The following is a 14206-nucleotide window of genomic DNA, read 5'->3' as shown; positions in this document are numbered from 1 at the left end:
GTCGACAGATCAGGCTTATACCTGTGTAGGTGATGAGGGACAGGTGTGTTTCAATCCCGTCAGGCGCAGCTGCAGGTGGAGAGGGAGAAGAAGCTGAGCAAGAGCAGGAAGTGTGGGTGAAGCCAGGGAGACGGGGCGTGACATCCTCAACCTTGGGGTCTGCCTCTTTTAAAATCTTTTGTCCTCAATAACCCCTAACCCTAAACACACACACAGAGAAGTGAGAGAAAAGTACTTAAATTCAAATTTATTGTCAAATGCTGTAATTTTTCTCATCTGCAGTTGAATTGTGGGCAGCTGGTAGGCTACTGACTCCTCTTTCAGCTACAACCTGGTTGAGGCATGCAAAGAACCGACCCAAGTTGTTAAAAAGCTTAAAAACCTTTAGCCTCTAAAGCAGGGGTCTCCAACTCCAGTCCTCCCGCAGGTTTTAGTGTTTCCCTGCTGCAACACACTTGGCCCAAATCAATGGCTCATTACCACACAGGTGCAGAAGATGACAACAAGATGTTGGAGAATCTTTTCATTTAAATAGGTTGTACCAGGGAAACACTAAAACCTGCAGGATGGTAGCTCATGAGGACCGGAGTTGGAGATCCCTGCTCTAAAGTTTTTACTGGCTCAGTAGAGCTAAAATTTCAGCAGTGTTGGTTTTTGTAACGGAAATCACTGGAGCTTTATTGATGTGGTTTTCAAAGACAAATTGTAAATATACCTTTTTTTATCTTCTAACTTGTAAATATTAAAGGGTGTCAACCAAGTTGCCTTATGTAGGATATGAGACGTAGTAGCTACTGGTACGGGATTATTAGTTCATTTAGAAGGTAGCTTTGCTTCCACGTGGACATTTACACCTTCCTCTGCCTCAGTAAGACACACAGTACCATCAAGGACAAATCACATCCTGGATTTCTCTTGTTGGACCTGTTGGCCTCTGGCAGATGTTACAGGTGCGTGAAAGCCAGAACAAACAGACTTAAAAATAGTTTCTTCCCTGAAGCCATCAGCTTTCTGAATTTACATTTGCACTGACATGTGCTGACCCCTTCACCACACAGGCTGTGCAATACTCATGAATGTCTGTGCAAAATCTTTTTTTAAAATATATTTTGTGTGGCTTTGTTGAGGGTTTTTTTTTATCATTTAAAACTGCTATTCTACATTATCTAATGACAATGCTGCGTTACATTTTAGTGCTGGGAACGCAGAACATCTTTTAATTGTGATTTATTACATTACTGTTTGTGACAAATTAAATGAGTTGATGCACCTAAAATAAATAAATAAATAAATGCATACAAAGAACAGAAAAAATATCCAAATATCAGAATGGGAAAAAAACCAGAAACTTCTACATGTTATAAGTAGAAGTTTCTACTTCTACTATTGTATAACTATTTTAAAATAGTTATACAATAGTAGTAGTAGAAACTATTTAAAATAGTTTCTATTAAAATAGTATAACTATTTTAAAATAGTTATACAATACCAACAAAACCACATTAGAAGCATGGATTATAAGAATATAACCAGAAATTCCAATGAAGATGGGATGTTACACCAAAACGCAAATACCAACAGACTACAGTGATTTGAAAATCCTTTTTTAAGCTAAAGTCATTCAATACGCTCCAAAAACAAAAACATTTCAGGTTCAAACTGATAAACTTTATTGTTTTGGTTGAGTTTTGTTTGTTTGTTTGTTTTTGTTTTGTTGTTTGGCTTCTTTGTTTCTTTGTTTATTTAAAGCATTTTGAATTTAGTGCCTGCAACATGTTTCAAAGAAGCTGGAACAGGTCAACAAAAGTTGAGGATTGCCCCAAAACCCCCATTTGGAACATATAACAGCTGAACAAGTTAAAATTGGAAACAGGTGGGTGTCATGATGGGGTATAAAAGGAGCATCCCTAAAAGGCTCACCGGTTCACAACCAAGAATGGAGTGAGGTTCATTACTTTGCAAACAACTCTGTGAACAAACAGTCCAGCAGTTTAAGAACAATGTTTCTCAACATACAACTGCAAGGAATTTAAGGATTTCATCATGTACGCTCCATAATATCATCAAAAGATTAATAGAATCCTGTGATGGCCTGGCGAGCTGTCCAGGGTGTACCCTGCCTTTCACCCGAAGACTCCCTGGATAGGCTCCAGCTTCCCTGCGACCCTAAATCAGACTAAGCGGTTAGGACAATGAATGGATTTAAAGAATCTTTGTACTGAAAGTAAAAGTATTTCTTGTCAATCTCAAATAGCTTGTTAATATAAATTTCACTGCTGTGTGATGCTGCTTTCCTTCTAAATACAAAGACAACCATAAGTGATGTGCTTCCGGCCATCAGTGTGTTTCCCTTGTTGGAACAGACAGACAGGGAGCAGGACTAGAGCAGCTACAGTGAGGGGAAATTAGTATTTCCAGTTGTTTTTCACTATAATAAAGAACATTTTGGCTTTACACTTTCCAAAGAAAAAAACTCAGAGCTTCATGCTTGTGCTTGTTTCTCACATGAGGACAAAGTGGAGATCCAGCAGGACAGAAATGGCCACACATAACACTGTTCATCGCAGCACAGCTCTCCCCAAATGATGTCCGTCTCAGTCACAAACCCTTAACCCCCCTGCCCTCAAGTCGGTCCTTTAGGGCTCATGTCCTGCAGGAGTTCCATTGTTCCTGTTCCAACACACCTGGTTTCCATTAAATGGATCCAACAGCAAATGAAGTTGAGTAATACAGTTGATTAATTTGGGTCGGGTGTACAGGAATACATGGAAAATCTGCAGGTATGTGGCCAGATCTGGACATCCCTGCAATAAATGAAGCGGTGATGATCAAACACTGAAACTGACTCCAGTCTTTTGTTTATGAAATTGTGATCTTTGTTTTCAGTCATAGTTTCTGTCAAGTTGGACAAATTACTTTTAGATGCTCTTTTAAATGAGTTGCTCCACAATGGTCCGATGTTGGATTCAGGTATCACATTTAGACATTAAACCATTTTTTTTAAAATCATTTTTATTGATTTCCTGGTATTGTATTGCATACAACTGAGGATTTGAAAAGTTTGAAACTGAGCTGTAGCATAAACAAAGAACATTTTAATATCTTATTCACATTAAATATTTTTGTTGTATTTGTAATTCACTTCCTGACAATTGTCCAACTTTTTTTGTTGTTTTTGTGTCTCTCCCTCTTGTCTGTCTCAGCTGTGCTCTCCATAGTTGGAAACCTGCTGGTCCTCGTCATGGCCTTCAAAAGGTCATCGAGGATGAAGCCACCGGAGCTGCTGAGTGTCAATCTGGCCGTAACAGACCTGGCAGCAGCTGTCACCATGTATCCCCTGGCTGTTGCCTCTGCCTGGAGCCACCACTGGCTTGGGGGAGACGTTTCCTGCATCTACTACGGCCTGGCAGGCTTCTTCTTTGGTAGCGCCAGCGTCATGAACCTCACTGTCCTGGCTGTTGTACGTTTCATTGTGTCTCTCAATCTGAACTCTCCCAGTAAGTAATACTTGGCTTCAAAAACCTGGTAGAAAAAAAAAAAATAATGATTGAACTGAGATGTTAAGATTTTGGAGTTGAAGGTTCAGTGTGTAAATATATTCAGTACATTTCACATACTTTCTGGCAACTACAATCTCATTCTAGATAGTAACTGCGATTTCATTACACCTATAATTGCGCAAAAACTAAATATCACAATAAAATTGCTAATGGAAACGCCTACATTTCGAAAAGTCAATTATGGCTAAAATATTTGTAGGCTGATGACTTGGTTTTTTAGAGTTTTCGCTATAGAAATATATCACAAAAGTGTAATGGAAACACTTGCGCATTTACGGACATGATGTGAGGTCGTGACCAGTTCTTCTCCAGTAAAGATGGCACAATGTTGAACAAACAACCCAAATTTCAGATTTAGACAGGGAAATGAGAGGAAAAAAAGCTTTTCCACTTGGAGAAATTCTCCACCGCAAGTTGAAAACCCCAAAATAACCTTACATGGCTTCGTCGTATTCTGGTAAAAATCTCGTCAGCCAGATGAGATTTTACAAGAACTGAGGCTTATGTGCTGAACACTGTTCAATGGAAACACCTGCAAATTGCAATTTGTTTGTCAAAACTTACAAGTATTGCTTTTATTTTGTGGGGGGAAAAAAAATGTAATGAAAATGCAGCTAGTTGATTCCATCTTCAGTCACAGCAACCTGGAAAGAGGAAAGTTCAAAATATTTCACCATGATATTACAGATCCAGCATCAAAGATTTTTTAAAGGGTCTTTATTGAAATGTCACCTCCACTTTTTTTTTTTTTTAATTTAAAATGAGCAAAGTAACATCAACATTACATTTTCTTTTTTAAACAAACTTTTACTGAGTTCTGTCAGTGCTGTGTATGTGAATCATTTATTTTCTTCTTTAACATCAGTGATTCTAAACCTTTTTTCAGCCTTGCTTGGATGTTGTGGCTACATCTCCTCGAGCAAGCGCTTCACATTTCCAACATGAAGAAACACTGTGTCTGGCCATTAAGAGGAGTTTAACGTTGTCGTTTTTTCTCTCTTTTTTTACTCTCTCTTTGAGTGGAAAGTAATGTGATTTCAGTTCAAAGACTCTTCCTTTGTTTGCTATGGATTTCTCGTTGCTGCATTGGTGTCCTGATCATTTGTGTGTGTGTGTGTGGATGAGTGTGTGGGTTTGGCTGTATAAAATGAGTCCAAGTCTGCCATGACATTTTACTCTTCCTCAGTCAACCATGATCACTTATGCTGTTGTTTGTCAGCTAAGTGTGCTGAATAACAATGATAGTAATAATAATGAACCACATCTTATCTTCGTTATCCTCGTTTGTTGGATTACCTGTTACCAGAAAAAGTTCAAATCATCAGTAACTGTTTATTTCTAATGCTCTTATTCTGGAAACTAGGAAAAGCAGACTGAATCAGAGCTGAAAAAGAAAAAGCTGTGCTGTTATCAGATATAGATTACATGTGGGCAAAAAAGGCAGTTTTGTCTGCAGTATGATCTCAGCATAAATGTCCTCCCTGCATTTCAAACTCAATGTTGATTTATTCTGTGTTGCATCATAAAATAATACTGCAGTGGAAGTAAAACAACATGAATAAAATTTATATATTCACAACTTAGAAATATGAAATTCAAACTTTGTTTATGACTTATTTATAAAAAAGCCATAAAACATCCCAGAACAAGCAGTAATGCTGCTACACATGATCTCATTAAGGTAGAGCTGTGCTTCTAATGATTCACTGCAGGTTGCAGAGAAGTTCATGTCAGCCATAGGGTGCTGGAGATGAAATGTAAATGTGGGATGTTTTTCTATAAAGGAAAAAAAAAAGAGAATAGAAAAGAAATTGTAAGTCTGGTGACCTTTAATGACCCGAGGAAGTCATGCAGTAAGGCGGCGTCGAAGAGCCTCCTCTGTGTATAGAGGTCGTGATCTACCAGGTGAGCTAAACACAGCCCCACAACAACAGCACTTGGATTGAATGTCAGGGGTCTCGCTGAATCCCAATGCCGACAGTGTGTGCACGACAAGAACTGATCTTAACATGCAGCATACCAATGACTGGAAGACATTCAGCAAAAAACCTACACTGAGCATTGCCAGCCAAATGAAATAATTAAAACCGTTAAAACTTACTGCTGCTACTGATAAATCAAAAGTTACATATAAAAATGCTGTTAAAAAGAAGCTCTAGGTTATTTTCAATAACAATTTGTGTGGCAGCTATTTTTGTGTTTCCTGACTTTGCTGGTCAACTATTCATCAATACTGAACATTGAATTCCCAAGAACTTTTTAAAATGCCTCCTTATATTCTCTGAACACCAAGAGGCTGGGAAAGTACACCCCTGTTGAGGAATGCTACTATAAAACCAAATCAGAATAAGGAAAAGCTAGTTTATTTCGATCGCGTTTCATGTTCAAGTCTATTCAAGTGGTTAACATAAGACATTAAAAGCATTACAGATGATGTAAAGAAAGCACAAAAGGCGGCAAGACATAAATTAAAATTATTAAAAGCAAGATCAATTTAAAGCTATCATGTAGATTTTATGCATAGGCGCATGAGAAAAGAAATGTTTTAAACATGGATTTAAAAGCATCTACATGTGGTGAGAGTTTAATCTCCACTGGTAGTTTGTTCCACTTGTTTGCAGCGTAAATGTGGCCTCTCCGTGTTTAGTCTGGACTCTGGTCTGGACTAGTTGACCAGAGTCAAAAAATGACAAGTGTGTTTTGAAAATTGGCTTGATAAATAAGAAATACTTGGTTATATTTAAAGAGCATGATCGCTTCTATGAGGATGTCAAGTAAAAAAAAAACATTCTGATTGAAATAAGATCAAACCAGTGAAAGATTTTTATTCCCATCTGTGAAACACGGTGGCGGTAGTATCATGGTTTGGGTATCTTTAGGTGTTTGTCTTTCTGTAAACTGACAGCCTTTCTCAGAGAATTTCCTTGTACAACCTTATTTTTCTAGAATATTCTTAATTAATAAAAGTTTGAAGGGCAAAAGCAATCTTTTTTTTCCAACCAAAGAGGGTAAAATGTAGAATGAAAACAAACCTTTTTGCCAACACTATAGCTCTCATTCAGATGTTACAAGGTGATGCTTTGTCTGACACTCTAAAATGGCTTATTTATCAATCTGACAAGTGTTAGACCATCTCTAACACAGAGTTGCCATGGCAGCTGTCGGCAGACAGATATAGAAATTTCACAACGTATTAAATTTGAACACTTAGATTATAGGTTAGTGAATCAGACAGTTATATAAACACTTGTGTCGTTTAATTATAAATAAGGAGCAGTTACAAATCAGCAGTGACAACAACAATATGGAGAACATTTGGCAAATTTACCAGGCAGGATGCTTCAGCAGCACAAAGCTCTGGGAAGGAAATGAGAATAAATCACAAATGATAAGCAAATCAATTTGCATCTCATCTGCATTATTCAGCAAATGGTTTGAAGACGGAGAGGCTGTTTCATTAGCCCCCAAGAAACTGCTCAAAAGATAGATTTGAAAAATAAAAATGTAATAAGCAGGAACAAATGTAGGTCATAAAAATACATCAATCCTCAAACCAATCTAATAGATTACTGAGTCATTGTGATGGAGTGGTATTAGAGTAGATCAAAATGTTATGGATCTTCATTTTTCTATATGACAATAATGAATTCGTATCTACTGTATGTTGCTGTTTACGTCTTTGAAATACCTTGTTTCAGCTTAAAGGCATATTTGGTGGATTTATTTATTCATTTTGTGGAATGCTCTCCCTGCTACAGTGTTTTTTCCTGCATGTTAAGATTAGTCGGCCCAGACTACATAAGTAATCCCTCCATGTGAGGCAAGTTTGACATACATGTGGACGTCATCACAAATTACTGTTTGTGCTTGTCTGAATATATTTAGCATATATTTATAGACATGTTTCTATGTATGTGTGGCCAAATACACTTCACAAAGTCTGTCAGTTTATTCAGACATCTCTGTGGCCTGTTTTCATCACGTCCATGGTATGGATTCATGCAGAACATTTGCCTCTTATTGCCTCAAGTGCCCTGCAGCAGATAAACCTGCAGGGTTACATGGTTACACTGATGTTGTTCTTTTGACCAAAATAATCATTTGTCTTAAATGATTTTGATATAATGTTTTTGTTTTTTTAATTAACCTATAGAATTACATTTTATGTACACATATTAACTAAATGTTCATTTTCACAAAACCCAGTTATTTCATATAAATATCAGTTTAACTTAATATAAAGTAAAATATTTTCTCAAGTATTTTGACCTTACATCAGTTATTGGGTTTAAAATGTGATTATTGCAAGTTAGCAAGTCCCCCTCTTTGTCATGAGCATGTCTGATTGTATCATGGAGTACATCTCCGTCAGACATGCTCATTTGTTGAAGTGCAATCATTTGAAAATGCAACAGAGTCGTTTCTCAGACATTCTTGCATTTGTGTAAGCAAAATCTATTTCATCTCTTGTGACTCATCCCCATAACGCTTTTTCCTTTAATCAAAAATGGGAATTTAACAAAATTTAGACATTTCTTATATAACGTCAGCTGCATTCCCTCGTCTTGTCCTTTAATCAAAACAATAAGTCAACAGTGCAAATAACAATGATGGGATAATTCATTTCATGCTATAGTCAGTGAGAATACTAATGCCAATTGGTCTGCATTATTTTGGTATAAAGGCACATGTAGTTCGGCAAGTTAAACCATTGTTACATCACTCCGTCACGGGCATCACCATGGCAACGTGCTGGTTCAGATCAGCTGGTTTTTGACAGGTGAGAGAAACGCGCTGTAGCTTGACAACGGTTGTTTAGTATAAAAAGTACATCAAGGCCAACATAAAATTGTTCCTGTACTTTAGCATATTTAGCAAGTTTTATTAAAAAGAGAAACATTTGTTATAAAATGTCAACCGTGAAGTTCCATGTTATAAGCAGATTAAACAACTCGGATCTGTGCATCACACAATTTTAATTCACTTCACAGAGGAACGATCAGTGGAAGGATTTTAAGACTACGTGTTGTGCATAAAAAAAACGTTTAATGCACACCACCTTGTTGTCCCTACTTAAGTTATTTCAAATTTGAAGGGTTTTTTTTCTAAAAGGGTGAAGATTGTTGTCAGAAAAAAATTCCCGTTGAAGCAAACCTGAAAAAGCCCCTTACTGAACATGCACTTTTATTTCCTTACTGTGTTGTGTAGATACTAGTGGAAGGAATTGTCTTTGTGTAGGATTCCTCAATCTGCTCCAGGAATTGGATCTACATACATTATATATGTAATATGTTTCATCATCAGGAGTACAATACAGGAGGTCAATTTAAACCCAAACCCTAATCTAAACATAAACTTGACCTGGTAGTGTTGGTGCCTACACTCATTTGATTCATCATCTTTTTGTTTTTCCTTAATATTTTAACTTTTATTTGATAAGACAGAGTGTCAAAAAAGCAAACAGACACAGAAAAAAAGGATAAAGGTCTAAAAATAAAAGCAACACACAGCTTCAAAATAATGGAAACAAATTAGTGACTTGACAAAACTAGTTAAAAAACAAACAAAATGGTACAATCAGTAAAAACTGAGACCAACCCTGAATTGCTGGGGATGGTGCTACTACTTAATATTCTTTATTTGATATTATTTCCTTTTTTTCATCGCTCTCTGGTTTTTATTTGAAATTATGCTTCTTTTATAATGTTTTATTGTCTCTGCAAAGCGCTTAGAATCACCCTGCTGTGGAATTGTGCTATATAAATAAACTTGACTTGCCTAAATATGGTATACCTCACCCTCCCCATAGATGGGATTTAATTTTTTTATTTTACATCTGAACAGACGTAAATTTGATAGCCACTTGCTTTCTTGAAAACAATATGCCAAAGATGTTTAGATATTTTACAATTGTATAATTTTTCTGATGATATGAATACATTTTGTTTAATGGATCAGTTTAGATATTCCATGTTTCACCATGAAACACACAAATGTACGAATAAATACATTTATGGTGTACAGATTATTCAGGAGGACAGTGACAGTTTTTTTTTCTCTCTGCAGAGGAAAAGATCAGCTGGAAGAAGGTGAAGATATTGTGCGTTTGGACCTGGCTGTATGGTCTGATATGGGCGCTGTTCCCTATTCTGGGCTGGGGCCGATATGGTCCGGAGCCCTTCGGCCTGTCATGTTCACTTGCCTGGGGACACATGATACATGAAGGCTTCTTTTTTGTCATCTTTATATTTATCTTCAACCTGTTCTTGCCTGCTGTCATCATCATCATCTGCTACTTCAGCATCACTATGAAGCTTTATTTAACCTACAAAAAGTCAGGAAACAGCAACCACATCCCAAATATTGTCAAGCTGCATCGGAGGCTGTTAATAGTAAGTTAACATTTTATGTTTTGATAAACCACTGTTGTTGAAATTTTTTCATGGTTACAGCATTGAATAACATGAATGAACAGGTGTTGTGTTTGTCTTTGAAAAATTTGTGACTCTTACTGAAGTTGTTTTTACCAGAATTTCTTAAAGTCATAAAACAATGATAGTAAAGTCTAGAGAGCAATTACAAAATTAAAAGATGATCCAGTCACCTTTAGACATCATTCATTCATTCATTTTCTGAACCGCTTAATCCAATTCTGGGTCGCGGGGAAGCTGGAGCCTATCCCAGCTGGCTTTGGGCGACAGGCAGGGTACACCCTGGACAGCTCGCCAGTCCATTGCAGGGCCACACAGAGAGATGAACAGGGGCTATTTAGAGTAACCAATTAACCTAACATGCATTTCTTTGGACGGTGGGAGGAAGCCGGAGTACCCGGAGAGAACCCACGCATACACGGGGAGAACATGCAAACTCCACACAGAAAGGCCACTGACTGAACCCCCCACCCAGCCAAGGATCGAACCAGTGATCTTCTTGCTGTGAGGCCACAGTGCTAACCACTGTGCCACCATGCAGCCCCCTTTAGACATCATAAATTGTTAAATGTTTTGGTCAGAAAAAAAAGGTTTGTCTCTGACTAATTTAGTAATATTCCCTATCAGTTTGAATAATCAGAGTGCATATGAGAGAAATGCTATACATAAATCACTGATTCATTCATTATCCGAACCATATAGTCTGATTAAGGGTTGCAGGGAAGCTGGAGCCTATTCCAGCAGTCTTTGGGCGAAAGGCAGGGTACACCCTGGACAGCTTGCCATAAAAAGGGATAAATCACTTCTTATTAAAATAAATAAAATGCCCTGGTGGCTAGATTTTCCTCAGATAATGAGATCAGCTAAAATAAATCATAATAAAAACTAATGTGAAGTTTTAATTATAAGTTGTTTTAAAAGCAAATTTAGAAGTAAATGGGTTTTTTTCTAAAAAAAAAAAAAAAAAAAAAAAATATCTGTCATTATTCCATGTATGAAACAATTTCATTAAAACTGTCCAAAAAATACTAATGTGAATTTGTTAAAAATGGTAAAATGAAGCGGTTGGAAATAGGATAAAGTCACAGAAACATTGTCACTGGAAGCAGATAAAACACTTTTTCCAAAACATATTGATTTATATTTACATGATGTATTTTCTCAAATGTAAAACTAGTGTTTTCTTGACTTTGGGAATATATAGAGGTAAAAATAATTTCCTTTAAAGGACATATCTTAGCATGCTAATAGTGCATATTTTAATAGTAAAGAGAGCGGCTGATCTCAAGTGTCAGATGTTTGAATATGACAATCATCACCTGTCAGTCCATAAGGACTTCCTAATCAGTGCCGTCCTCCATAATTATTCTGATTTAACCCATAAGAACCCAGTATGACATATATGACACGTCCAGTTTTTGAGACATTTGTTATCACTTTAATAATTTCTTGTTATTGTATGTCAAAAGCTCAACATTTACATGGGAGCTGATGCTCATACTAAATCATAAATTTGAAATACTTTTATTATCCTAATCATTCCAGTTATATTGCAATTATTTATCATTAATCCAATAAAAAAAAATGTAAAAAGCGGAAAAAGTTAAAAATGTTAAAGACATTAAAAACTTTGGGCTTTTTAGTAACTCTTTATTCTTTTGCAGATTGCTGTTTTAATCAGCGCAGGATTCATCGGCTGCTGGACTCCCTATGGTTTGGTGAGCCTGTGGTCTATTTTCTACGACAGCAGCCAAATCCCACCCGAGATCAGTCTGCTTCCATGCATGTTTGCAAAGAGCTCAACTGTATACAATCCTCTGATCTACTACTTCTTCAGCCAGAGCTTCAAAAGGGAGGTAAAGCAGCTGCCGTGGCTGTGCCTCGGCTCTAATCCGTGCCACGTTTCCAGCAACGTCAATGACAACAACATTTATATGGTCAGTGCAAATCTGAAGACTAAAGACGCCTCACGGGAAACCCTCCAGGAGATAACAGAGACGAGACAGTGACTTTGGCTGCAAAGACTCGGTTGTTTTTTTGGAACATGCTTCAGAAGAAAGACAGAGGTGGTATGTAAGCTGCGGGGATATTTGGAGCATCATAATGTTTTGTATATTAGAAACATTATCGGAATAGAAAGCTTTCTGACTGATGTGCTTTTATAACATTGCAGGGTGATGCTGGCCCCGTGTGTATGTGGCCAGTGATGAGAGTAGTGATTGCACAATGTTAAATCCAATGAATGTTCAGCCAACGAGAACTACTGAATTAAGTTAGCTTGAGTTTGGAGATGGGAAAACTCTTTTGCATCACTGTAACCCAAACAAATAAACAGGAATAAACTGAGTAAATCTTCTGTACCAGACAAAAGTTTAGACATATACTCCATTTGAATCTAATGGGAAAATGTGTTCAGACTTATGACTGGTGTTGTACGTTGTTGAACTTCCCACACAATCATGCAGAAAGATAAGCACAGGGATAAGAAGTGGCAGCCACACAAAATCATGGAAAAACATAAATATCAGCTTCCACAAATCAACATTTTACAAAATAAAAAAACAACAAAAAAAAATGTTACATTAAGCACAAGTAGAGGAAGTGTTTACTTCATTGCATCAGTTTGATGTTGGGAAAGAATCTCTCTGTCCTCAGGCAAAAATTCCTCTCGCATCGTCCATTCCAGCCATGGCTGTGCTTGTCCCTAAAGGTCAACCTCATCCTGTCCCCAATGGCAGTCTACGCAAGGAAACAAAATTGTAAAGATAAATAAGGTACCAAGCGTCCATTGTTCTAGCTTAACAATGTATAATGATGTAAAGAAAATTACCTTCAAATTCTGATTGGTACTATTTAGTGTTGATTAGTGCTGCTTTGCTTTGTTCTTTAAACATATTCCTGCTTCCAGTATAATACCCTCTGAAAAGTTCTTCCAGTGCATGTAGACATGTTTTCCAGTGCATGTAGACATGTTTTAGCATGTTTTAAAAGACACCACGTTATTATTTTTCAGGACAAATAGACCATTTGCATTCAGGAATGACATCTACCTACTGTAGGTGTTTTTAATGACGTGCTGTATTCTGTAAAATCAGTATATTTTCCCAGCATGTAGAGACTAAAATCCCAAGATAAAGCTGTTCCCTTGTTTAGTTTACCTTTCAATAAAAAAGCCTTTACATGAGTCAAAAACATTAATGGGCAGCAATTTTGTAGTCCATCAATTGTATCTTCCCTGTGGAGCCTTTTCTCCAAACTTTGAGCTGGCTCGGCTACAAGTGAATAACAGCAAACATTATTTTATTGACAGCAGGTGCGGGTCTTCATGCACTCATCACCTGGGGACCCCTTGCTTTACTTTTATGTTTGATGGCTATTTACCCAAAATAATAGGCAAATTGTACAACGCATTATTACTATGCTGGAGTGATATACTTGCTTCAGTTGTTTGGCCACAGCTCCAAGCTGTGATCCTGAGAAAAAAATCAGAAGTAAAAAAAAAAAAAAAAAAAAAAAGCATTGATGTTGATTTAAACCAAATAGCAAGAACTGCTGTGTTACCGTGGGGTAATGTTGCATTTTGGGCTTCAGTGCAACCTAAACTGTTAGGTCTTGGCTTAAACTGGCTTCTGTGGAGGCGTTTCCTGATGGTTCATGTAAAAATGAAATGGTATGGATGTTAGATCAATTTTTAAATGGAAGTGCAAATGTATTTTAATCCCTTTTGTTTTTGATACCAGTCATTTTGGTTCTGCCATGTATATTAAGGTACCAGTGGCATCATGTTTAAGAGATACACCCCACTTTTGGAAGCAAATGTGGGTTTTCAGGAGCAGCAGTATGTAATACAACAAACTGATTTATATTAAGATAGTAAGGGCTAAAATTACTGAATGATGTATGGATTATTTTGAAATTTAATGATATGTGACATCTACAAGATAAAATTGGGTTGTATATTTATCAGTTATGTTACAAAACATCTGACTCACTCTTTACAAAAAATACTGTATTGTATTTTTATTTGAATTATTTTGTATTAATTATTGCATTTTTCAGTAAGAAAGATAATACATTGCAGAATTATAATATAAAGGTTATATTGTTTTATTCTGTCAGACATAGAGTCGTAAATATAAATAATCTATAAATATTACTATATATTTAAAATGTATCAATTTATAGATAAAATTTAATGCAAGTTATTCAGAAATG

At 36.6% G+C, this 14206-nt stretch overlaps 1 protein-coding gene across 1 annotated transcript in view; it reads left to right on the top strand.

Moving 5' to 3' along the window:
* opn8b (opsin 8, group member b) overlaps positions 1-12000 on the top strand; it is a gene marked incomplete at both ends in the record, with an annotated part of 29543 nt that extends 17543 nt beyond the window's left edge. Inside the window, 3 exons of the mRNA XM_079254987.1 lie at positions 3204-3497; positions 9627-9952; positions 11656-12000. Coding sequence (XP_079111113.1) covers positions 3204-3497; positions 9627-9952; positions 11656-12000 — 965 coding nt within the window. The remainder of the gene's footprint in view (positions 1-3203; positions 3498-9626; positions 9953-11655) is intronic.
* Positions 12001-14206: the final 2206 nt, after the last annotated feature.

The sequence above is a fragment of the Telmatherina bonti genome, assembly GCF_933228915.1.
Source record: "Telmatherina bonti genome assembly, chromosome: 16".
In the NCBI taxonomy this organism is placed as follows: domain Eukaryota; kingdom Metazoa; phylum Chordata; class Actinopteri; order Atheriniformes; family Telmatherinidae; genus Telmatherina; species Telmatherina bonti.
The sequence above is the reverse complement of the archived record's forward strand: the minus strand, read 5'-3'. Positions and strand labels throughout refer to the sequence as shown.